The sequence below is a fragment of the Leptonotus elevatus genome, chromosome 15 (assembly GCF_054856555.1).
Source record: "Leptonotus elevatus isolate MCC_2025b chromosome 15, RoL_Lele_1.0, whole genome shotgun sequence".
Lineage (NCBI taxonomy): Eukaryota > Metazoa > Chordata > Actinopteri > Syngnathiformes > Syngnathidae > Leptonotus > Leptonotus elevatus.
Genome location: NC_141253.1, coordinates 13,766,630 through 13,794,082, shown reverse-complemented (window position 1 = coordinate 13,794,082; position 27,453 = coordinate 13,766,630). Strand labels below are relative to the sequence as shown.

General features: G+C 39.2%; 1 protein-coding gene across 1 annotated transcript in view; it reads right to left on the bottom strand.

Moving 5' to 3' along the window:
• Nucleotides 1-27,453, bottom strand: part of sardh (sarcosine dehydrogenase) — a 37,140-nt gene that overhangs the window by 6,876 nt on the left and 2,811 nt on the right. The window contains exons 5-17 of the mRNA XM_086097422.1: nucleotides 27,248-27,427; nucleotides 25,809-25,932; nucleotides 25,448-25,548; nucleotides 24,155-24,259; nucleotides 21,444-21,573; nucleotides 20,895-20,981; nucleotides 17,738-17,828; nucleotides 15,745-15,886; nucleotides 7,682-7,765; nucleotides 7,454-7,567; nucleotides 7,230-7,368; nucleotides 3,587-3,700; nucleotides 2,892-3,039 (exon numbers count right to left, since the gene is read on the bottom strand). Coding sequence (XP_085953548.1) covers nucleotides 2,892-3,039; nucleotides 3,587-3,700; nucleotides 7,230-7,368; nucleotides 7,454-7,567; nucleotides 7,682-7,765; nucleotides 15,745-15,886; nucleotides 17,738-17,828; nucleotides 20,895-20,981; nucleotides 21,444-21,573; nucleotides 24,155-24,259; nucleotides 25,448-25,548; nucleotides 25,809-25,932; nucleotides 27,248-27,427 — 1,559 coding nt within the window. The remainder of the gene's footprint in view (nucleotides 1-2,891; nucleotides 3,040-3,586; nucleotides 3,701-7,229; nucleotides 7,369-7,453; nucleotides 7,568-7,681; nucleotides 7,766-15,744; nucleotides 15,887-17,737; nucleotides 17,829-20,894; nucleotides 20,982-21,443; nucleotides 21,574-24,154; nucleotides 24,260-25,447; nucleotides 25,549-25,808; nucleotides 25,933-27,247; nucleotides 27,428-27,453) is intronic.

Below are 27,453 nucleotides of genomic sequence, written 5' to 3'. Positions count from 1 at the left end.
GCAAAATGGCCGCCGCCCACTGAGATGGCTAAAAACGGATGGATTTTTCTGCTTAACTCAAATTCCACAAAGACAATATTAATCAGAATATTGTGTTCAGACTAGTAGGGGCACATACAACATAATTGTAAAGAAAATGTTTATATCGACTTCCTCTTTAACAGTAGACGAACTGTGTAGAAAAAGCAAGCTTGAAAAAATAATGAGGAATATTTTTAAACCTAGCAATCCAACCTCTATATGGTTGATTTCTTTGGTTCCTATGGTGAGAGCAGAGCGGTTCCAGAAGAGGGCTGATATTAAAGGGATTTACACGCAATGTTCAGATAATATGAAAAGCAGCTCTTTATGGAAAGCTCGCTGTGCCGCACTTTGAAAATCCTGCTCCTTTCTAAGACGTATTACGCCAAGATAGATGTGATAAGACTTCAGGTTTAAAAAAAAAAACTCATCGCTCACAAGCAATCTAAAAAGGTGCTCTTGTGATAACCTCTCCCACAAAGGCGCACACGCACAAAATCGATATTACATAAAAATAAAAATGAGTCAGCAGCAAAGAGGACTAAGTTTAGCTTACTTTGCTTCTTGTACTGTACACCTGTAAGGGAGCCGTGATCGAACACAACGCTTCTGAAGGATATTTCTTGCAGGAGCAAAAACAAAAGTCAGGAAGCCACGAGTGAAGTTCAGGGAACATGTTATCTATTTTTTTTAAAAGCATTCAATGCAGTTGTAGCTGGTAGAAGACGCGCACGCGCTCTGGCATTCAAGCAGTCGCGCTGGCGTCGAACTTCTGTCCTCCCCGAAGCTACGATTTGTTCATTCAACTTGAGAACGCACGAGGAAGAACGATTAACTATAAATAATCTGATAAAAGGTTGTGTGTGCTCGTTTGTGAGGTTTCGCAACCACCAATCTCGTTCTTGGATACGCCACTCTGTGGCAGGCGACAGGAAGACTTTGCAAATGAACATACTACCTATAATAGACATTTGGATAATCACAGGGCAAATTTTCAGCTGTGGAGCTAATTTCAAAAAATAAATGCATTATTATTTTTCTGAGATGTATCAGTATTATGAAGGTACTGTACTGCATTACCATATTTTAGCTAGCACAGCAAAGTTCATATTGATTAATAAATAGTGCACTTTCAACATAACGCAACACTTAACTTAGCGCCCTATTAAATTCACACGACCTTATTAAACATAGCCCGGGAGAATTTAAATGAAAAACATTACCATAAACACTCAAATTTTCACTCTCTGGAGCTAAAACATGCTTTAATTATCTCATACGGTCACACAAGTCAAGATCCACTCAATAATTCCCACAGTCAACATTCAATTAGTTGTGTGAGTGTATATAATGAAGGTAGCGCGCGCACGTGCACGCACACACACACATTTTGTGTAATAGGCTCCTGGAGCCAGTGACGCACTTGATACTGCTTTGACGCAAGCGTTCACAGCAAGAGGGAAAGGAGGCGGGAGGTGGGGGTATGCGATTAGAAGAGTTGGTTGAGGATAAAAGAAAAGTGTGGATGGTGGAGAGTAGGTTGGATACCAAGATCAAGAAATGATGAAAAAAAAAGAAAGTCCTCAAGGGGAGGACGTCAACACAACACACATGCAAAGCAGAATGTGATTAAATGTGAATCTAAAGATGTGATGGAAAGGTTAGAATTGCATCAAGTCAGAAGTATTTTTCAGGGAGCTCCTTTATACGCACACATGTTAAAAGCTCAAGAATGGCCCAAATTTTGCATTTTTGAATTTGAAAGTTGAAATGGACATGGGTAAGAGGGGAACTGTCAGAGGTTGCCAAAACTGAACAATTATGTGCATTTCAGAATTAAATCAATTGCAGTCTGGATTTAAACCCCATTGAGCTGGTTTAGGATCATCTGGACAGTATGAGCGAAAACAAGGACACCTACAAGAAGCAAAGTGGCCGCCATCCTTGTGGAATTTCAAATCGAAATCTAAAAAACTGAAATGAGCACTTCAAATGCTTCTAAAATCCTCCCAAAAAACAACCGACTGCTGACGTATATGACCTAGCCGTTGTTACAAAAACGTATAAATACGTTCTATGTTAAATGTTTTAAGTGTCCCAAAGACGCATTACTATGTTTTTTTACGATAGAGCATACAGAAGGCTTTGATGCAGACTCTGAACTACAGAGAACGGGTGAAGCAATGGTACTGTTTACAAAAACGGCCAGCAGGTGGCAGCAAAGTATAAGAGATCAACCAGGGCGATGTTGAAAAAAACTCATTCACTCACAGTTTTCAACAGATTTGTAAATAATGATGAAACTTTGCTATATTCTAATGCTAATTGCTGCAAAATGGAAATAGATACAAATATACTTTTTTTTCCTGATGAAAGAAGAAACTCTAATTCTTTTGGTTGGTTATAGCAATAGAACACAATATTTTGTGGGCCATCGCAAAAACAGCCGGGAGCAAACGGGGTTGCTTCAGTGAAAATGGCTAGGAGTTAATGCGTTACATTGTAATTCATTTGCATATTTAGAAAAGCTCTACAGTAAATACAAAATGTATTAGTAGCAGATGTCATTTTTAGTATATGCTGCGGGCTGCTAAAAAATTGATGGCGGGCCACAAATGGCCCCCAGGCCATAGTTTGCACACCACTGATCTAAATCATCCATAGGTGTAAATGTGAGTGTCAATTTTCACTGTTTGTGTCCTGTAATTGACTTGTGAGCAGTCCTGGGTGCAACCAGCTCACCCATCACCTTGAACAGGATGCGCAGTAACAAATGCACGAAAAGGTCGTATACAATTTGGGTCATTTAAACTTGTATAATCTAAAAACGTCTTATTTCACCTCGATCTTATTTGTGCCCTGCATCTTACCTCTTAGGCCCCTGGATGCTGATCATGCCCATGTCCTCTGAGTGGTCCGTTAGATGGCAGCGGAAGCCCTGGTCCTGGAGTACCGTTCGAATGTGATTCCAGTTGTGCTCGGCAACACCGCCACCGATGGCCAGGTAGTATGCATCACCTGAAGTCAAACAGTGAGTAATTCAATCACAAAATTTTGTTCAGCGTGAATTGTGTGGCGCTCGGGGTCTTCTTGTGTCTTTTATTATTATTATTTTTTAATATATTTATTTTTTATTTAACTTATTGTATTTTAGTATTTTATTGACATTTTTTTTAATATATAGTCAATCTCAATGTGCAGCACTTTTTTTTTTCCTACAGAAATAAAGTTTTTATTTGGATTGGACTGATAAATTACATTCATTTTCTGGACAGAATGAATGGTGCAACAATAGTCATTTAACTGTCACAACCTCATGACGACAAGTTCTTGCAAAGGTGGGTGGGTGAGTTGCATGACAGAATTTTATATTTATATATATATATATATATATATATATATATATATATATATAAATAAATAAAGAGAGAGAGAGAGAGAGAGAGAGAGAGAGAGAGAGAGAGAGAGAGAGAGAGAGAGAGAGAGAGAGAGAGAGAGAGAGAGAGAGAGAGAGAGATTAATTTTTTGGGACGCCAACAGCATACACATTGACATGGTTACTCACCGTTGGACTCGGGTGCCAGCGGGAGGTTGGCAGCCCCGGACTCCAGTCTGCTCACCGTCAGATCAGCTTCCGTCCCTCCTCTTGAATTCAGCATGCATGTGTACACAGTGGAACCTGGAACACACGCACAGAAAATAGTGTGGAGCACTTTGGAGGCTATTTAAACGAAGAAGAGTGATGGGCATGATTCCAATGTCGATTAACACCATTTTGTAGAGTTTGTCTGTACAATGTGAAGATGTTTAGCCCACAGCATCAAGCCCCCCGGCACCTTTCAGAGAATCTTTTATGCGGTCAATGTATCGATAGACAGACAGCACTTTCTTCAAAGGCCTAAGTCAAATATCAAAGGAGAACACATCAGATCTGCCTCATTTGTCTCTTTGTGTTTGACACATTTTTGAAGCCTTTGCGCGATTCCTGGCAGCGGTGTTTGTCAGACTGTCAGAAGACGTACCAACGCGATAACGTGAAGCCCCATTAAATCGGAAATGTCAACCCAGCGCATCCCTGGCAGAAGCAGTCACCGCGACACCGCCGGCGACATCGCGTCGAGTGACATCGGTGTATAATTTCAAGCGACATCAAACGATAACGTGTCCGTCACCGGGCTGGCCAGGGGACGAGCTAAACCGTGACTGTCCTTCAGCCATCACGCACCGCAATGGATGATTGACATGAAACATCAGCATGAAAGCAACCCGTGTGTCTGTGTGGTAACAAAAATGCAAATGACTGATGGGCACCAACATTTCTTAGCAATTTATGATTTAAAACAAGATAAGGGGGCAATGAACTATGTATAGGTCATGAGCCTTCTCAGTATAACGGATTGAGGCTGGCATTTGGAAAGCGATAGTTACTACAGAAACCACTGGTCATATAAAAAGGTAGAAAGAAAAAAATGACGACGAAGAATGAGCCAAAGCAAAACGCATCATATGAAAAACAGTGTCCTGTCAAGGACATGTACAGTACGTCCCCTCATGAAACAGGCTCAGAATTTTTTATTGACCACATGACCACTAAAAGAAGTAACAGAGCTGTGGGCAACTCATGTTGTCCTTGGGGCCAACTAGTACCCACTGCCAGACAATGCACATTAAAGGGATACTTGACTCATTGAGCCATTTTCAGCAGTTAAAAGTTATTATTTTGTCCAGAATGAATTTGATAATGTCATTATTTTCCATGTACAGTTACACTGTAAACCCAAACATTCAAAATAATCAAATGGATTAAGTACACTGTATTCAAAGTTTAAAAAAACTACAACTAACTTTTTTAAGTTGGTGTAACTTTGTATGCTTTTATGAGTGATTTGTACTAATAATTTTTATTAAAATTGAACTACACTAGTTTTGGAGTAGCTAACTTCAAAACATGAATTAGCTGTAACTTAATAAAATGTAGTTATTTCGTGATTAAAATCTTGTTTCTATTATTTCAAAAAAGGTAGTATTTACAAATAAAAATAAAACTTCATGTATGTAATGTAATATTTTATGTGTTTCATAATTTATTTTACTTGTTAATTTGTAATTTCATTTTAGCCTTATTTTACTCTGCAGTTGACATTGTAAATTAAAAATTCCCAGTTTCCTTAAAATACATTTATAATAATTTATGTTAGATTATAAAAAGTTTCCTCCCACATTCCGAAAAATATGCAAAGTAGGTTAATTGAACACTCTGAATTGTTGTTTGTCTGTGTGTACCCTGCGACTGGCTGGCAACCAGTTCAGGGTGTACACCCTGCCTACTTCCCAAAGACAGCTGAGAGTCACTCAAGCATTCCCACATGAGGGACATTGCGTACAAATTAACAGAAAACTTCTAAGTAACTTTGGATAAATAAATAAAAAACATTCAAGTTCAGGAAAACTGTGAAAAACCGAGGCAACAACTCAAAAAAGTGAGGCAATCGATTACCCCACTTTTTTTTTCTCACTTGCCACTGAAGATGACATCACCTGTGCTGAGGAAGTAAGTAATGACCAATCATGGCTCAGTTTGCTGACCGAACCCAGAAAACAGGTGAACTATGATTGGTCGTTACTTACTTCCTCAGCACAGGTGATGTCATCTTCAAACTATAAACTATTTCAGTATGTGATGTTTAGTCTTTCTTGCGTTTTTATTGTCCCAACAGGTCAGGTGATGTCATTTTCAGTCAACAGTGGAAACATTTGTTTTTAAAGGTATTAATCGTACATGAAAAATAATGGACAAATTACGAACTTTTTACTGCTGAAAATGGCCCAATGAGTCAAAAGTATCCTTTTAATTAGAGCAAAATGCATCAGTGTTTGCAGTGTCTCTTTTGTCTTGCTCCCTCCCTGCTCACTGCTTGCAGATGGCTAAGAAGGACAAACAACTTTTTTTTTTTTTTTAATATCAATATCAATCAATCAAAAAATTACTTTTTTCTAAATTTCCTTGTTGGAACAAGAAAACCCATTAAAAGTGCTGACGAACGTCTAACTAACCTCTGTTGAAAGTTTGCGACTTTGAACGAACCCTGACGAACCTAATGAACTATTTACTGTTTCGTGGGTGGTGCGGCGAGCAGCCGGCTGTAGGACGACGTCATGAAAGCAGTGAGCGAGGTCTCATACTTCTGTGTTCATAAATTAATCGCATGTTATATCTGTTTCTAAATGTTGTAACTTTTCAACCATTTGTACAGTAGTTTTATAATAATTTAGGGTTATTTGAAGTTAAAACGATGTGCTAAAACAGCCAAAAGGAGTGTAACACATTGAGTCATAGATGTTGAGGTAATTTTCTGCCACTAGGTGGGATTAGTGTTTCATGTTGGGACAGGAACATTATTTTTTTCTTTTCAAACACAGCGTAATTGGTATTCGGAACATGAAGTAAGTCGTGGACTCCAAGCCATTTTGTTCATTGTAAATTACAACCATATATTTTTATCACATTTATTATTGCTAAATTGCATTCTCGTGACTCCTTTGCACAACTTAGTATGTAAAATAAGGCATAAACAATTTTTTTTTTTAATGCCATTTAAGGCCGTCATTTTAGCAAAATCGATTTAATAACTTTAAATGCATTTAGTGACCTGTGAAAACCCTGGCTATATACAGTAGGTCCTTAAAACTTTAATACATGGTGAAAAAATCCTTTAAAAAAAAAATCGTCACTGTCCACATACTCCTGGACCTAATTGAACGTTTCCCACAATACCAGTATTTTGGATCATCACTTCCGATAAAGTCAGAAGTAAACTATTCCAGTATGTTTATGCTTTATTGCGTTTTTATTGTCCCAACAAGAAGTAATTCAACTTCCATTCATTGCAATTTATGTGCAACTTTACGGCCCATTCTCTTTTGGCTGTGGAGTAGGTACAACACACACGTGCCAAAAAAGGAAATCCTACACAAAGCTCAGATCAAACCGTTTGCCGCAATCCCGGCCGTCTATCTCGCTGTCACCACAGAGGAACTTGATCCCGCCCAGTCAAGTGATGAAGTAAGAAAGCTTTATTTCCAACTGCATAATCGGAGGCGATTGAGAAAATGTACTGCCATGTCTCGTCTCATCCCGCTCTCCTTCAACAAGCTGTCAATCATCTGGCGTGTACGACAATTTGGACTTGGGCGGCAGTCACACTCACCTGGCTTCTTGTTGACATCGGCCGTGAACAGCCAATCGGCTGCTTTCTTGGCATCTGGGCCGGTGAGATAGAACTTTCCAAAGTAGGACATGTCAAACACGGCAACGCCGTGCCTGCATGACAGGCACTCGCTCTTGATCTGCGTTTAAAAAAAATTATATATCTTTTTTTTAAAGACAGCGCTGAGAAACGTCTATCATGATGATGGCGACGCTCGCTCTTACCACGTCATGATGCGGTGGGAAGTCAAAGGTGTACTCTTTGCCCAGCAGCTCGTTGTATTTGTACTGCTGATTCCTCTTGATGTCGTAGGCGCCATAGTAATCATAGTCTTTAACCTTTCCAACAGAGGAGTTTATTCAATAAAACTAACTCTAAATCTATAAATGGGATTAGTTTGGATTTAACGGTGCTAATGATGTGATTTGTGTGCGGATATGTGTGCGTCTCACAGGAGCTTGTCCATCCTTGGTGAACCAGCCCGGTCTCTCCCAGCCGTGTCTCTCCTGAAACACGCAGCCCTGCTCTGTCAGCACCTACAAACCACAGAAAGGTAATTAACCAACAGTCCATAGGGAAGAAAATGCAGGGTATGATTGTCAAGTGTTTACTTTGGACACGTGCAGTAAGTTGGATGAACTTTTTTTTACACTTGACACTAAAGGAAAAGTTTATGCAACATGTCCTGAATAGTGCATATGAATCCATCCGTTCACACTTACATTCAAATGTATCTACAATTTAGAGACTTTAAAGGGGAAGTCAACCCAAATATGCAGCCCCACTAGTCTAACAACGGTTCTGGTCAAGAATGTGTTTGTGGAAAATGAGTTAAGCAGCGAAATCCAGCCGTTTTTATCCATCTCAGCAGGCGGCGGCTATTTTGCAACTTGCTGAAAATGACATCGCAGTTGCTCAGGGCTCAGGTAACGGACAATCGCGGCTCACCTGTTTTGTGGCAAAATGGCCGCCCTTTGAGATGAATAAAAAATGGGTGGATTTTGCCGCTTAACTCATGATCTACAAACAAAATATTAATCAGAATGCCAAGTTTAGACTAGCAAGGGTATATGCAACATATTATTGTCAAGAACATTTTTAGATTGACTTTGCTTTTTTTTGCTTTTTTTTTAAAGGGGCGTGGGGAGTGTTTTTAACCTCTGGTAAAGCAATTAAAGTTGCATATTTTGTGGGAAATGTGCTATGGACAGTATATAAAGATTGATTGGTTGATTGATTGATTGATTGATTGATTGATTGACTGATTGAAGTTCTTGGCAGACATTTTTCTGATGTTAGTTCCCCATAAAGCATGTTTTATGGGCACGGTCTCAGTTTGGGTGTTATGTTGGGTTCGTAAAGGATTCTATGCAATGTGTCAATCCTAATTTGATTCAACAGAAACTGTTAACGTCCATTACACACTTTTTTCATATGCCTGAATTTTGTCAATAAGGTTGATGTATTTTTCACTGTGAAATTACAGTCCAGTGTCTTAGTGAAATGATTGTGCAATTATATTTTTTTGCATGATGGTTCTTTAGGGTCAGTTATTGAATTTTAGCCTAGAATTAATCAAATGATTATATACACCATAAAATGACCCGATTCCTTCCAAATGTGCAAAATTTGACTTATTTTGACATGACTTAAGTCACAGAACATGAAATATCATCAGTAACACCTTTATTGCCACGAACAATGCAAATGAATAGGCATCATAGTTTCAAACAAGTTAGTGTGCTGTGTCTTCTTTCTAGCTGTCACAATTGCATTTGGAAAGTGGGCAACAGTCCAAATTTGCATTTCTTTAACACATATTTCATTCCATCCGAGAAAATTTGAAGTATCATCTTCCCATCAAACTGTTCTTTTGCGTCTGGCAATGTTCCAGTAAACCAGCGGTGGGCAATTCCGATCCTCGACAGCCGGAGTCCTGCAGGTTTTTCGAGCCCCCCCCCCTCCTACACAGCTGATTCCAATGAACAGGATCTTTATCAGGCTTATGTAGATGAGCTGATCATTTGAATCAGGTGTGTGGGAGAAGGGAAACATCCACAACTTGTAGGACTCCGTCTCCGGCCCCCCCAGGACCGATTTTGCCCACCCCTGCAGTAAACGATCCTTGGTCTTGTGAACTTATTTCTTGATCCTCCTCGAGGCGATTCAGATACAGTGAGTGCATCTCAGACAGTTTGAAGATAAAAACTCCACAGAATACTTAATGGAGGATAATAGGATATCAATTCTATGAAAATTCATTTTTTCATCCGTGTTTTCAGTTCTGATCAGCTGATCAAATGTTGACACCTTTCAATGTCTAGTCTTTGGCACTTCATTTGTTTTTCTCTTTCGGAGCCACCAGGATTATCATGGAGTGACCTCTCTTTTACTTTCGCCATCTTAAAATGATTGATTTTCAGGTGGCAAGATTTGTGGCAAGATGCAGAATGCAATGCAAAATTGTTTGCCGTCTGATCATCCCCAAAATGAAGTTTGTTTGGAAGAGCATCAATGGCGCAAAATTGCTCTTCATTAGATAGAAATGAACGATAGGCGTCTGTTTGATCCCCATCACTTGTCCCAGGGCCTCTCAAGGGACATCTTAAGGGTTCAGCAGTGTTTTTTTCTGGCAAATGATGCCACAATCCAATTTTTGTTCTATGTTGATGAGTCACAAACTGTCACACAGAGTATAATAAAACAAAATTAATATAATGCCACAAACTTAGCTTTCGCTCTATTTAGCAATATACAGCTCATTGTTCTTGATTTACTATTTTCTTACTACTTGAATTAGTCTGTGTTATGTAGTTTATGCAGAGTTCCGGCTTTCTGGCTTTAATGCTTAAATCTTTAACAGAAATGGAGAGAGAGCTCTTTAAATAAACAGAACACTTCTGCCCTCCCATATGGTGTAAAGGCTCCGCCTAGATTGTACAGTACTTAATGGAGGGTGTACAGCTACCAGATGTCGTAATACTTCATTTTACACATAATTTTGGAAGTTGAATCATCAGTGGACAATCTCAAATCATATTCACCTTCTTAAGTGTTAAAAAAAAAAAAGCATCATTCATGTTAATCTTCTGACTCAATAATTTATTTTCAAATATATAAAAGACAACTTTTGTGTTGTAGATGGATATTTCCAATATCGGAGTTGGGCTCCTAGGCTAAAATCCTTTATTATGTCCTAAGGAAGCCTTATACAAAATTATCCACAAGTGTACAATCCACTGAAAAACGTGCGCTAAGCGTCTGGACTATAAGGGAAATGCTCATCATCATGTTTCTACACTAAAATTTGACATTTTTACTTAAAAAAATATACTCTCTTGGCTAATAATATATTTGAAACACATTTGCTTCCTTTTAAAACTGTGAATCATGCATGATTATGCTGATAGAGATCCAGGGTAAAAATAGCATCGGAATGTGACACATAATCTCAATTCATTACTTTAATGGCTTCAAACGAGGACATGAACAAAAAAAAAGAGCAATAAATTAAGGGTTCAACAAAAATCAATAAGCACATAAATTACATAAAAAGTCTCTCATTAATTCTTGATGTGATGGAACGCATCGAAATAAGATGCTCGGCCTCTCACCATCCTCCTCCTCGTTCGAATTGACAGTCGCCCACAGTTGCTACTGTAGGTATATGTTCTGCTAGCCGTCTCCTGCCAAACCTTCCCACACGTGCTATATTTACCATCAGTGCTACCCGGCAAATGTGTGAGCAGCCGTGTCAGCGCAACCACAGTTGGTGTTGGAAAAGAATGATCATGGCGCCTCCTACAATTAGTCCTAATTAGTTTCAAAGGGACAAGTGAGCACTAAGTACCTCTCATTCCTGGTGAGACCAGTGTCACACGCACGCGCACACACGACTCATTTAGAGAAGAACGGACTTTTATTTTTCCTGAGCTGCAACTAAAACGGTGTCAACACCGCTCTCCAGCTGAAGGAAGGCCAGTTGCTAGGTGATCGCACCCTTAGCAAGTGATTAGCATGAGTCTCAACAGGCTTGGAGATGTGGATCAGAACAGCCCCATCTCGAAGCAAAGTTACTCTCAAGCTGCAAAAACATGACTATTAAGGGAGGGAAATAGGATGGAGAAATGTGATGTTATCACATGACGACTCTGGCTGGAGAAAAGTACAGCAGGGGCATGAACTAAAGTTTGAATGTGCTGAGCTGTAAGCCCTGTGGCACTTTTATAGTAGTGATGGACCGATACAGTTTTCTCAGGGCCGATATCGATACCAATTATTAGCTAATAGCAGTCAAGGAGGCTGATAGCCAATATTTCAAGAAGATTTTCATTCGCAGTGAAAGAGAAACTAACTCATCTTTCAAGGCAAACAGAATAATGTGTACTATGACTACATAAACATGGTGGATATCACATGAAAGATCGCATTCCATTATTTTAATAGAAAAAAAAAGTATGTTTCTACCTTATTATGTTCTTTAGTAATCCATCTATCCATCCATTTACTTTTCCGGGGTCGGGTCGCAGGGGCAGCAGCTTTAGCAGGGAAGCCCAGACGTCCCTCTCCCCAACCACTTCAACCAGCTCCCCCGACGGGATCCCAAGGCGTTCCCAGGCCAGCCGGGAGACATAGTCTCTCCAGCGTGTCCTGGGTCGTCCCCGGGGCATCCCGCCGGTGGGACATGCCCGGAACACCTCTCCAGGGAGGCGTCCAGGAAGCAGGAACCAGATGCCCGAGCCACCTCAACTGGTTCCTCTCAACGTGGAGGAGTAGCGGCTCGACCCTGAGTCCCTCCCGGATGACCGAGCTTCTCACCCTATCTCTAAGGGAGAGCTCGGACACTCTGCGGAGGAAACTCATTTTGACCCACAGCTCGTGACCATAGGTGAGGGTAGGAACGTAGATTGACCGGTAAATCGAGAGCTTCGCCTTTCGACTCCTTCTTCACCACAACGGACTGATACAGATTCCGCATCACTGCAGACGCTGCACCGATCCGCCTGTCGATCTCCCGCTCCATCCTGCCCTCAATCGTGAACAAGACCCCAAGATATTTGAACTCCTCCACTTGGAGCAGGATCTCATCCCCGACCCGCAGAGGGCACGCCACCCTTTTCCGACGAAAGGTGACATTCCATGTCCCAAGAGCTAGCTTCTGTAGCTGGGGATCGGACCGCCGAAGTTCCCGCCTTTGGCCGCCGCCCAGCTCTCTACGCATCCGACCCCTTTTGCCCCTCCTACAGGTGGTGAGCCCATAGGGCTGATTTAGTAATCACCATTTTAAAATAGATAATTTGAGTGACATTGAGCGAAAATTTAAAAGATAAGGAGAAAATGAGCTTTTTGTGGAGGGATACATTTTCTGCACAACAGTGACTTTGACACTAATATTTATTGTTTAGTGATGCTCTGTGAATTAGATTTAATGTGACAAAGGCTTTGATCATTCACGTCGTCCTTGAAAACGTTCTATTTCATCAGATTCGTCATGTTTCATTGTAATTTCATACTACCGGGAGCCCATTGAAAAGAAATACAATGCTGCCATCTGCTGGCCATAGTAGTGGGTGTTTTTGATTTCACAAGCCCATTGAGCAGGCAGCGCTTTAGAACACGTTGCACTGCCCAAAAAAGAAAAGAAAAAACTCCGCAGTAAACGTAAATTAACATTTTTGGCGGCATTCAATGGGATTTTAGTATACGTCATTAAACGTTTTTGGCAGTAAAAGAGTTCATGTCAAAATAAAACTAAATATATATTTTTTTAAGCATATAAAGAATTGACAGCTTTGTTGATAAATTATAACAAAAATTGCAGGGAGCTTCCAGGGTAATCAGTTTAAGTTAAGTTTTAAGTTAAATTAAATACTAAGCAAGTAAATAGTTTTCTACTATCAATAAGTTTTCAAAACTTTCAGCATCATTTCTTAATTTTGATTAGATTTTTAATTTTTAAAAATAAAAAGTGTAAGGGTGTCAGTGTCAGCATTATCTTTTATAGTGGAAATTTAAATAAATTCCTAAATGGAAAAATGCATGCGAAATTGCGAATGTAGCTAATTTGGGGGTTTCGTCAGGGTCCGTAAAAGGTTTCAAAAGATCTTCGCAGACAGTGAAAATTTGTCTGAATATGTTTTTATGACAAGTAAAAACTGTCTTTGAACATCTTACAAATTATGATGAAAACCCTAAATTCGCTATGTTCGCAATAATTCACCACTCAGTGAGATACCAGCTTTATTGGCCTTCAGATTCGTAAAAAGGCCGATGCCAAATATCGGCACGGAATCGGTCTACCCATATAGGCCTCACGAGTAAAGAATGGCATCGTAATTTAATTGATTCTCATGAATGTGGAATTGAATATTAAAATATCAGGGGGTGGGGGATGAGGTGGAATTTGCTCAAACTAACTTTGCCAGTTATACATACCACTTTAGCTCACTTTAATGACATTTCTAGAAAATAATTTCCCATCACTGCTGAGCTATTTTTAGAACAGGCCGACGGGCAACTCATCAGACCTTTGCAGTCTTTGATCGCAAGGGAGCAACATAATCGTCAAATTTGGCCCAACTGTCAGTATGTAACTATGTATGTACCCCGCTAATGTTACACTTTCATTATTTTTTACTCAATGTGACATTGGCATTAAAACAGAAGTTTAGTACAGTAGGGACCTCCACTACTTCTTTGACCTTGCATACTGTGAATGACAAAGTGACTAGAGAAAAATGCCAAGTGATTAAGAAAGTGCTGCTCAGTGCATTATGAGTAATACAAGAGTAAATTAAAGAAATCAAATAAGCCTCTCGATTAAAATTTTGCAATAAATAAATAAATAAAAAATTAAAAATGGGAGCATAACTTCAATATTCACAATAAATTATTGAGAGGAAAAAAATACTAATTTGGGTTTAAGAGTTTGCATTTTTCATATCACATGAAGAAATGAGCTCCAAAAAAAACCAGTCGACAGTAACAAACGTTATTGCTAACGCAATCTGTTGTGCAGAAAAGCGCCGAGCAGCATGTACAAGGACACCACCCTTGTCAGACAGCGTGGCAGTTAAATGAAGTCAGCAACAGGAAAGCAAGACTAAGTGGCCCATTAATGTTTAAATACAGTGGCAAGGATCCATTAGGAATTTGTGTCGAGCGTAGGGAGAAGTTGAAAGACGCGTGAGACTCGGCGACTGGAGAGAAGTGTATCATTTATAGTCACGATGGCAGGGATCGCATTAATAAATGTAGCCGCCGGAGAAGAGTGACACAGCAAACTGCCTCCTGCCTCAGCCTCAATCGTTTTTTTGACCGCGTGAAACGGCAAGGGAGGGTGAAAGGAGGGAGGGAGGGACGGAGGAAGAAATGACAATGACAAAGGATTCAATGAGGTAACAAAAAGCAGTCAAAGTATGCCATGTGAACACATTAATCACAAACGTGTCAAACGTGTTACCTTCGTCCTTCATCCGGTTATTAGCGTGGGTCTTAAACATAGGTGTCCAAAACATGCCTAATTTAAATTAAACTGCATTAATAAACTGCACAAATGGAATACAGCCTGGCTTTTTTAATAGGGATAGAACGATCGGCCAGGCAGATATTTGGCATTTTGACAAATACCGTTATCGGCTTCTTTTTTCCCCTTTTTTTAATGAATCTGAAGGTCGATAAAACTGGTCTGTCATAGAGTGGCAAAGTGCTTGCGAATGGAGCAAATTTGGGGTTTCTGTCATTGTTCGTAAGATGTTTGCAGTTTTCACTTGTCGCAAAGCAATTGTGAACATGTTCAAATAATTTTTCGCTCTGAGTAGATCTTTTAAAGCCTTTTACGAACCCTGATGAAAACCCGTTACGTTCGCATGCATTTGTTATTTAGTTTTAGAGATCAATTTAAAACTGTGTTAACCTCAGGGAACTTTTTATGTATTTATTTAAATTTTCACTTGACTATAAAAGATGCTGCTGACACTGGGAACGCCCTGCACTTTTAGTTTTTGAAATCAAAAAATAAATAAAAATTAAATCCGGAAATTAAAAGAAAAACAAGTGACATTTTAACATTTCAATATGATCAAATTTTGGAAAACTTTATTTCCGTAGAAAACTTTAGGGAGCCATTTACTTTTTGACAGTCAATGCTAAATAATGAGATTTATTTTAAATTATTATTACCACTTCTTATTTGACATTAAAATTAAGAGGGCGTTTGATTGTTTTTAATGAATGGTTAACTACTTCTCACGCTGATATGACTATTAATCAAGTTCACATGCTACTTATTACATTTAGTTTCCTGGAGAGTTAATTAAGATGTTAATGAGGCGACAGTTTGGACTGTGGAATTAATCACTTCTTAAGTAAGGTACCACTGTAATAAGCAAATGAAACTTTTTTTTTTTAAATCAGCCTGTCAGTCAGTAGGTATTCTAAAATATGCCTGTTAAAAAGGTAAAATGTTGATTTAAGTAAACCACCTGTGAATCACAGATCAAAAGCCGTCTGTCACCTGGTGGAAGGGATCCTTCCTCATGTTTCTGCTCGCCAGTGGCTCATCAAACGGGAACACCACTGAGTAATTCTTTGCATAAGACTCGTGGCTCCGCTCTCTGATCCAGCGTTGGTTGTCCGTCAGCGAGTTATGGAAACGCCTGAGATGGGAAGGAGAGCGATTCAAACGACTGTCGCTCAGTAAAAGTCACAATTGCGCAGATCGGAAAACTATCGTTCCACTTTTTCACTAGTAAGGACATTCTTATTACTAAGAATAAAGCCACATAATGATAGTATTATTAACAGAAACAAAGCAAAAATCCAGGCACCACTTTCCAATTGAAGGCTTCATAGGTTTTCTATGCGACATTTAATAAGAACAGTAGAGTGATCATTGCTTGGCTGTAACACAAATAAATGGTAGTAGCTCATCAATTATGATGTGAAACTTTATAAGGCTCTCTATCGGAATGTATTGATAGGATAATAGAAGCTCATTTTGATTTAGCACAACTATAAAAGGCAGAAATGCGGAAGTAGCTGAACTCATTTGCTCCCAAAAACGTAGAAATACGTTCTTTAAAAAAGTATCCCAAAGACGTATTTATACGTTTTTATCTTATTTTATGCTAGAGCATACAGAAGGCTATTATGCAGCCTCTCAACTGCAAAGAACTGTTTAAAAATTTTTAGTTATTACACAAACGGCCAGCAGGTGGCAGCAGAGCAAAGGAGATTAACCAGGGCCATGTTTAAAAAAAAACTCCATTACTCACAATTCTAAGATTTGTGAATAATGATTAAACTTAGCTATATTCTTATGCTAATTGCTGCAAAACGGAAACAGGTAGAAATATACTTTTTTTTCCTGATAAAAGAAGTGACTTTAATCTTTCTTTTGGTAGGTTCCATGTTTTTATAGCAATAGAACACAATATTCTGTGGGCCTTGCAAAATCCAGTAAAAAAGCCGGGAGCGAAGGGGATTGCTTCTGTGAAAATGGCTGGGAGTAAATAAGTTAAATGTGCCAAGCAGAATATATATATACATATATATATATTTATGCTTAATAATGATTTACACAGTTAGATCACTACTTCTTGTTTGCTCCCTTTTACTGGCTTGTTGGGACTTTCAGTAATGCATCTAGCAACATTTAGTCAACAAATCACTTTAATGTGGATCTTCAATGAAGGGTGGCAGTTGTTCAAATGTGCCAAATAGTGAGCCATTCATAAATGGCAGCATTGTAATCTATAGCTTATCTTATTCATGATTTAAAAAGTTACCAACCTTAACTATACATCATTTTAAAGTGCTGCAAAAATCCCATTTGGATGATAAAAAACCGACAAATGTAATGCAATTTGAACTAAATTTGAAATCTGAGTTAATTTCACAATTAAAATTTGACATGGAGCATCCCATTGGCCATTACCATAAAATCAGATTTTAATTTATTTTTATTATTTTAACTCATTCACTTGCAGCCATTTTCACTGAAGCAACCCTCTTCGCTCCCAGATGTTTTACTGGATTTTGACTGATTTAGCAAGGACCACACAATATTGTGTTCTATAGCTATAATAACATGGAAACTACTAAAAGAAAGATTAGTCTAATTTTTCATCAGGGAAAAAAAGTATATTTCTATCTGTTTCCATTTTGCAGCAATTGACATTGGAACATAGCTACGTTTCATCATTGTTCACAAACCTGCTGAAAACATGGGGAAAAGGAGCTTTTTTGCAACATGGCCCTGGCTGATCTCTTATACTCTGCTGCCACTTGTTAAACGTTTTTTTGTAATAGCTACCATTGCTTTAAGCTACCTCTTCAGGTCTGCTCTAGCATAAAAAATATGTTTTTCGGAGTGAAGAACAAAGCATTAAAAACGTAATTATATGTTTTTGGTTTGAATGCGTTAATAAAGCCAACAGCCATTAGGCCTTAGTAAACGTCTGAGTTCTTTTGCGTTTTCACGTTTTGTTTTGTTTTTTTGCATGTACCTGATGTCGTATCCATACATGTCCTTCTCCGGGCGGCCATGGATTATCCAATGCGCGAGCTCGCGACCACAACCGCCTCCCAGCATCATACCTGGCAGAAATACACACATGACACCACATAAAATATGACTAAAATGCAGCATTTTGAAAGTTCTAATTTAGTATTTCAGCCATCTTAGTTCCAAAACAGCAGCATTAATGAGCTTTTCCTTCAAGCGACCCCCTCTGCTTGGGTTCCCTTTTTAGCAATTTGCATACATGTACATGCATGTGTGTTTGTGTGTGCGCTACGACAACATCAATATGCAGCAGCGCAACCAGAGTGGCCTTGCATCCTTCTTTTATCCCCCCATCGCTCCTCTCTGCCGCCACCCATGATCATTTCACACATCTGCAGGCGCCGTCACCGCCGGGCCCAGCCGGAGGCGGACGTCTGAGTGGATGGATGGGAGCCGGGGGAAAGCGGGATGATAGAGTTCTCCCCAGACACTGGGACAAGCAGCGGGGCGAGGTGGCACTGATAGATGTCACTGGAGATCACCGCGCTGACGTTTGACAAGGCATCGGCACGCTTCCACTCATCTTGTCAGGACTCCTCGGCGGCACTTCCTCGTTTCCTCGCTCTATTACTGTTAGCTCGCGCTGCGCAAACATTAGTTCCCCGCTGTTTTCTGGATCTGTCTCTCCCGATCTTTTGCCATTTGCTGCATTTACAAACGCTCAGAAATTGTGTATAGATCATGCCAAACACCCCAAGTTTCACATGACTGCCTCCGGTTGCACACAGCTGATGGTACCATGCGGGGGGGGCGGGGGTTGGTATGCCTCTTTTGGCCAGGCTTGTGAATCAGTTGGCATAAAAAAGTGCTCTGCCTACAATGAAATGTTGTGTAAATATATGCTATCAAGGCAAATGAGAGGGCGCTGCAGTCAAGTATCTTCTACTGAAGAACATCACATGCCTGACCTCAAATGAACTGCGTGAGCTCCAAGATGGCTGCAAAGCACTGCTTTTATATCATACATGGCTACGCGCTGACTATATGAAGCTACTCCAATATAGTTCCGTGGTGCCACTAGATAGCGCCAAAACAATACTTTTATATTAGATAGGGCTAGATTCCGAGTATTAGGTTCTAAATGTGGCTAATAAGGAATATGCTGGAGAAATTGCATTTTTTTATTGCTTTGGCGCATCTGGAGAGGCTGATTAGACTGTTCATATGTCACTGGAAGCTTTGTTTAGTTTGTTAGTTTAAAATAAATAAAGATGCATGTAGCTATGACCTCGACTTGCAAGAAGCTGAGCTGCACTGTGTTTGTTTACGGGCTGAGTAAGTGTGTAGTTACAGAGTGAGGTAGTTATACTTTTCGTCCCTAATCAAATATGTTCCACGCTTATAATCGCTAAATTACATTTCACAATTGCCCCTTAATTTGATAGTTATTATTTTTTGTGATTGAAAATTAATTTGGAAGAGAACTGAAGGGAACATTGTGACAAGCTTTTGACAGAAATTGCCTTTTAAAATATTATGTGAATATATTTTCAGCACTGCCAAAAAGCTAGTGTTTCTGGTTGTCTTACTAATTCCGCAAAACTTTATTGAGGAGCTTGAAACGGTTCAAGAAAAAAACATTTGGCTTTTGGGTCCATAATTCACATTTCTTCACATTTTTCTGTCACTTAATTTTGTATTGATAAAACAAACTATATTGTAGGACTTGATTAACTTTTTTCCCTCCATTTAAATATTTTTACCATAGTAAATCAAAATCTATTCAAAAGCGTCTCGGCACTCAGCGTAATTACACTCAAGCTAATTCCATTTTTAAAACCATCATTGTGTGTACCTAAAGTACAGGCAATTTTCAGTACTATGCCAAATATCACAGAGATGAAGGTGCTAATTATTGACATTATGAAAAATAGGGCGACTCGACAACAGCCGCACAGTCGTTAAAAGCAATTAGATACCCCATAATCATCACAGCAAACAAACACACTTAAGACTTCTGACTGAAGCTCTGACATGAGGACGGTAATTCAACGTTGCCTGGCAACCTTTACAATTACCCAAAGCACTTCAAGCCAGTACAGAACTTTAGCCCTGTGGTTTCTTTCATATCCAAACAGTGAGCCAAGTAAGCTGCTGTGAGACGTGAATGTGTTTTGTGCGATAAGAGATGAGAGATGATACAGCGCGGGTGGGGGGGGATCGTGGTGGGGGGGTGGGTGGGGGGGTTACAGTATTAGAGGGAAGGGGGCAAAGATTTAACAGCAATACTTCAGCTTTATTCGAGGCTTGGTTAGTTTGACTTTGGGATGCCACCACAGAAAGTTACCAGTGATGGGAAAGATGGTTAGTGTGGCCTCTTTTTATGATGTTGACAGTTCAAGACCGGAACAAATCAGATGACATTATTTCATATGAAAATCATTGTTTTTGTCTACTTGAGAGATTAACAATTTAATTTGTGAAACATCAAGACATTGCCTGTGTTATTTTTTTCTGCCCTGAGGACATAACATGAATAAAGTCTGAATTCATGCATTTTGGCTACACGACAGCAGTGCATTGCAGTATTCTACTGAACAAGAAAAAATACATCTTTCTCCTATGGCAATTACTTTAACATTTACACCTCCGCACTGTGTACCTTCCTCGGCACTTTGGCGCTGACATTTCTTCATGTCTAAAGTCAAGGGTGAACTGTGTCAAGTCACTTAATGGAATGACATTGTTTGATCTGAGGCACTTCTGTATAATAGTGAGGAAGGTTAAAGTTCATTACCAAGAACAAAGAAATAATTTGGTTACATAATTAGTTTCTTCTTTATTATGCTGCATTTGTCCAGAAATTCATGTTTTTGTACCACTTAAGTATGTAAAATGTATATAATATAATGTGAAGATATACAATATGAAAAAAATCATGTTATATAACAAACATGCAATAACAACATTCAATGGCAAATTTGCTGAGGAATTTTAAAAATATTCCATGCAAGAGAAATGGAATTTTTTTCCCCCTTTTGAATTATTATTATATATGCAGTGCAGCCCAATAGACATTACTTTGAGTGCTTCTGCCTGTTGTATTTGATAAAAAAAAAAAAAAAAAAAAAAAAAAAAAAAAAAAAAAAAATACTTACCGGCACTGTTGAAGCCACAGCCCAAAAAGAAACCTCTGACCTCTGGAGCCTCTCCCATTAGTGGCTTATGGTCTGCTGTGAAGGATTCTGTAGACAAAAATAAAAAAAAAGACAACAAAATGATGGCAGAAGAAAATAAATATAGGCAATGAAATCTATATTATTTTTCATTGTTATAGGATATTGCATCATATTGTAGCATTGTAACAATGTTACAGTGGTCATTGAGATTTAGTTAGTAAAAGTAAGTATGTATGTATGTATGAAAGTATGAGTGATGTGTTCAACAGACAGACACATCTTTCTAAACCCATAAGTCTCCCCTCATCAGTAATTTGCATTAATTATGATCTTTCCATTTCTCCGTATTTCCATTTTTATTTCTTTATCAAGCATGGATGTGTCTGGGAGCTAACAGGCTCAGTAGGATCACAGGCGGATTCTATTCATTACTAAATTGGAATGTGTGACATCTTTTTATGTAGAAAATGGGTTTGCGACATCTAAACAAGGCCGTGCGAATGTGCGTGCGTGCGTGCGTGCGTGTACCTGGTCCACAGACAGTGGATTTAATACCAGTCTGCTCTAAAACGGGAACTCTGTTGATAGCGCCCTCAATATGTTGCATGAATACATCCCAGTCCAAGTCAAAGAGGCTGAAGGCAAACTTATCAGAAACCTGTGAACAAATCACAAACACCCATTTCGAAAAAGGGAGTCAATGTTGATGAATTCCCTCCAGGTTTGTATTCAACACGTTTTCCGCAGGCATCAACGTCTGTCAATTTGTCAGTTCAATGCCCGAGTTGTACTTCTCAAAGTCCCTCCTCCTCGATCCAAGCTTCGTTCTTATCGTCTCACACACGCAGGTCACTGGCGATTCAACTTTAAATTCTCCCCTTCCACGTTAATCTGACTCAGTCAGTAAAATTGCACTTCAGATCAAGTTTCATCCGTTTGATGCCGCCAAAGGGTTTGGTGCTATTACAGAGTTACGACTGTTGTTACGTCGTTATTACGCCTCAAGTGGAGATTGCATTTGTTCAATTCAGCACAGTCCCCCACATCCTTCCCAAGGCATCAATCCTTCTTACTTTGCTCTCTATTCTCCTCAGTGCTCAGTTTTCCCACTAATTCTCATCTCCTCTTTCTTCTCCAAAGCGATCAAAGCCCGCGCTCGGCTGCAGAACGAGGAGAAAAGATCAAGAAGTGGCTTCTGCGCACATGAATCCCGTCTGCACGCAGCCCAGCACCGAAATGCAAAGTCACCGACTCATGAATGTCGAATGGTTTGATCAAGTCACTTCTGAAACAAGGTCATTTGCACTTGTTGGCCACAACATTAAGTGCACCTGCGCAAATTCATCAGCACCAACAGAGGAACTGCTGGTCTGCTTTGAAAGAGATTGATTAACAATGTCAGTGTGAGTGTCAGAGTTGGAACGGCAAACAATAACTTCTTACATTTTCTTTTAATAACTGTATAAATGAATAGTAACATGTGGGTGAAGTTCAATAGGTCATAAAAATCAAAAATCTAATTTGATAAACACATTGTGTTATAGTGAGTTCTTTGTACAATGTTGTATATAAAATAAAGTATGAAAAGCAATGTTTTTACATCAATTGTATTGATTTTTTTTTGCCTCTGGACATTTTATTTAATGTTTTTGATACTATTTAAGGCCTAATTAAGCAGTTCGGAAAATGGATGGAAGTTTTTTTTTTTAACAAATTTGCTCCCCCAAACTTATAAATACGTTCTATTTTAACTGTTTTAAGTGTCCCAAAGACGTATTTATACTTTTTTTTTTATGCTAGAGCATAGGTGTCAAACTCCGGTCCTCGAGGGCTCCAGTCCTGCAGGTTTTGGAGGTTTCCTTCTTCCAACACAAGCTGATTCCAATCAGCAGGATCGTTATCAGGTTTATGCAGAGCTTGCTGATGAGCTGATCATATATCAGCTGTGTTGGAGAACAGAAACATCCAAAAGCTGCAGGACTACGACCCTCCAGGACCGGAGTTTGACACCTATATGCTAGAGCAGTGGTCCTCAACCCTGGTCCTCGGGGACCGGTATCCAGCCTGTTTTCCATGTCTCCTACAGCCAACACAGGTGGGAATCATTATCAGGCTTCTCCAGAGCTTGCTAATTAGCTGATGATATGAATCACCTGTGTTGGCTGCGGGAGACATGGAAAACAGGTTGGATACCGGTCCCCGAGGACCAGGGTTGAGGACCACTGTGCTAGAGCATACAGAAGGCTTTGATGCAGCCTCTCAACTGCAGAGAATGGTTGAAGAAATTGTAGTTATTATACAAACGGCCAGCAGGTGGAATCAGAGCAAAAGAGATCAACCAGGGCCAAGTTGAAAAAAGTTCATTTACTCACAATTCTAAGTAGATTTGTGAATAACGATCAAACTTATTGCTACAAAATGGAAACAGATAGAAATATCCTTTTTTTCCTGGTGAAAGAAGAGACTCTTATCTTTATTTTGGTAGGTTCCATGTTTTTATAGCAATAGAACACAATATTCTGTGGGCCTTGCAAAATCAGTCAAAATCCAGTAAAACAGCCGGGAGCGAAGGGGGTTGTTTTAGTGAAAATGGCTGGGAGTGAATGAGTTAATGACCCGCGGAAATTGAACATCCCTACTTTTTGTGACATTTTTATTTTGTGGTTTGCAGTGAGATTTCTTTAATATGGACCTTGGTTCAATAAAGGTTGGAAAACACTGCTCTAAACAATGTATAATTTAATTGGTTGGGTACATTTCATTAGTTTAAGTTATTTGAAAGTGTGGCGGCGCTCAACCACAACACACACACACACACACACACACCCACACACACACACAAACACGTGCGCACACAGACTGAGGACTTAATAATGAAGTCCGTTGAAAGAAAAACAGATTAAATGGGCGATGATGTCAAGTCAACAGAACGGGCTGCCTGGTGTATGTGATTTTATGATTAACAAAACAAAAGCCATTATTCTCACTAAAGTACATAGTGCAACTTGGAGGAAAGGGATTCATTTGCATCAACAGAAATATCTCTCGTATCTTGCTGCATGCTACTGTAGTCCGAGTATGGAATGCCATTTACAGAAAGGTGCCTTTTGAAGCTTACCACACTTGTTAAGACGTCACAGTACATGATGACACAGCTCAAATACTACAAAGATGACATCATACAGCATACATAAAAAAAAAAACGCATAAATTGCCGGCAACATTTGTAGATAGCTTACCTCGTCCCAAAAGATAGGATTTTGTTCATAACCACCCACGGACAGGGCGTCACCTTGGAGACGCAGGTACACTGATGCATCATGGTCCCTTACATTTGGCATATTCTGCACAGATGGATCAAATACAACACAGACAAAATAATGAATGCATTCTCCTTAAGATAATGGCAATGCATCATTACAGCAACATCGAGATCCTGATTCTTTAATGCACACTATCAAAGCTGAACTCTTTTACTTACAACGCTGAGAACTTTTCACTTTGTGTCCTCACTGAAATGCGGGAACAAAACATCTAACGAATACTTTCACTCTAAACTTGCTGTGCCTTCGCTACTTGCTCTGTAAGGCGTGTTTTCCTTTCATCCCGGCTGTTCTGTTGACAGTGCGGTGACTCGTAAGGGATTAAAAAAAAAAAATTCAAATAACACGGAAAAAACATCATGCACTGTACAACTTTTTGTCTTTGGGTATCTTATTTATTAGCAAACATTTTGAAACAGAAGTCTCTCTGTCTCTTTCTGAGTTTCTAATATGAACGAATAAGATCCTAAAGTCTAAAGATATGGGTTTTAGCTTGGCACTGATAACAGGCTAAGTAATATAATGTTCCTACTTGTGGATAAGAGGCCACATGGTCGTTCTCCAATTGCATCGCGACAACACAGCAAAGCAAGCTACATTTATCATCTGCCTTTAAATCGTGACATAATTCACAACTGATAATACGATGGATGAGAAAACAATGTGTTGTGATTCAAACCATAAACTCCCGAGGAAAACGTTTACTATCCTCATAAATCAAGTGTGTGACGGAAGCAAATCATTCTTCCCAGACTGATTGAGTCGCCCCCTGCTGGCCCTGAGCAAGAAAGCAGTTTAAAAATGAAGCAACTGTGCCTACATCCACTTCTTTTATGCAGTTTATGCAAGCGTGCGTCTGCATGATGGAGCAGTAATGCGTCTTGAGCTCCTCTTAAACTACATAAGAGAGACTAGTTCTGGCTTAAAAAGCAGCAGCCTCTTGAGGATGAGCACTGTTGCACATGTGCCCACTGGCTCAGGGGCACATTCACTAATTTGATACACATGACAGAGTTAAGTTGTGCCACTTCAGATAGGGCACAGCCAGCCTAATACAATTACAATATGTACACAAAAAACACACACAGAACCATCGGCGCTTAACTCGTTGAACAAGTAAAATGGTCACAGTGCCCCCTGCTGGTTACGCTGTCGGACAGAGTTTAGAGCAGCCAACATGGTTTGCTCTCATCTGAAGCGGCTACTCACCTGAATGCCTTCAATCCTTTCTGTTACCACGTAGGCGTGATGCATGGCAATGAGGGGCACCTTCACTCCAGCCATTTCCCCCAACTTGGCGGCCCAGACTCCTGTAGCATCAACACGAGACAACAACAATGTTATTATGCCGCCTTGTACTCAGAAAATATGCTAAGGGTAGGGATTTTTCCCCCATAATATTTTCCTGCACTATACACAATACATAAATTAGATTGACTTGTGAAAGAAATAGCCGTAATTCAAAGCACTTTATTGAAACAATAATGTCAATACGGGCTAAGTTTTTGTTATGAAATATTTTATATTATTGGTATTTTTTCCCCATCCTCAAAAAATATTCTTGCCTGACCTGCGCAGTTGACCACACATGGAGTCTCGATGGTGCCGTGCGGGGTCTCCACTGCCTTGACCCTCTTGACCCCGAGGTCGTTCGCCCGCACTTGGATACCAGTAACAGGGCAGTTCTCAATCACCTGGTTGAGGAGGGCATGGTGACTTTTGGTATTGAGCATTATTCACAGACACTGAAGATATCTGCATACTATGTAATGATATATAAAGATATTGTAGATTTTCAAGTCTGACAAAGTTGTGTTAAATTATCACATAAATGATCAATTTCAGAGAAAACAAACATGTTTCTCAATAGGACGAGAAAGTTTCTCGTCCACTAATGAGAAACATATTTCACTTTTTTCCCCCATGCCACTTTCGGGGCTCCATATGTTTTTAATTTAGATTTTTTTTTTTTAGATATGTTAATTTAATTATTGCCCTTTTTTTTAACAAGAAGAGTTTGTACTTTTTGTGATTCATTTCTAGCACTTAAAGGAATTGATCAGTTCAAGGCACTTGGCATTTAGATGTTGTTTTATTGTTTATAACACGGGTCTGCAACATGCAGCTCTGGAGCCACCTGTGGCTCTTTCGTCCCTTTCCTGCTGTGGCTCCCAGTGGATCGCTAAGAAAATAAATACCTGGTAGTAGAAATTGTGTGTATATATATATATATATATATATATATATATATATATATATATATATATATATATATATATATATAATTTAGACTAAATATTCTTTAAATGAATTAAGGATTGAATAAAAAAAATAATTAAACGTGTTTTTTTTAAATGTCAGAATCAAAATTTTTAAGAGACAAAAGGTAGATGAAAAGTTGTTTTTTTTAATAACTAAATGTCTAAAAAGTTACCATAAAATTAAATGTCCAAAACGGATAAGGAGAAGCAAAAAATTACCATAATACAAAATTGCCAAAAAATTCAGAAAATTGCTAGAAAAAAAAGGCAGAAAAAAAATCCTAAAAATTAAGACGATAAGCAGAAAATTATCATATGTCCATAAAATTGCCAACAATTTGACAGAAAGGCAGAAAAGTCTAAAAATGTATGAAAAATTACAAGTACAACAACATCAAAAACTGATGACGAAAGGTAGAAGAAAATGAATCTCTATACGCATTGGATGCTGCTCTCATATTTTTGTTGTTCTGGTGCACCTCTAATTAGCCCATGGCCCTTCAGTACATTAGCCTGACATGAACACACTGCTTCGTTCATCCCAATTTTCAAATGTTTTGTGGCGCCAGACAGATTTTTTTGTTATTGATTTGGCCTAAAATGGCTCTTTTGACATATTTATGAACTGCTATTATTATGTCTTTTAATGTGACTCGCTGCTGCTATTGAGATGCAAGCAAATGAAATGTTGTTGTATTTTACAATGACAATAAAGCTTCTTAATCTTATCTCTTGAAGTAAATGTTACCGTAGCTCCCCTAGCAGAGGCCGCTCTGCTCAGGGTGGTGCAGGTTCCCGCAGGATCCATAGTGCCATCTTTGGGCACGTAAAGTGTCCCGTAGAGGTCGTCAACATTCATTAGAGGATAAAGGTCCTTTGTCTCAGCAGGCGACAGCACATGGGACTCTATACCGTAAACTTTACCCAGCTAGAAGGAAGGGAGCGATTAAGGCT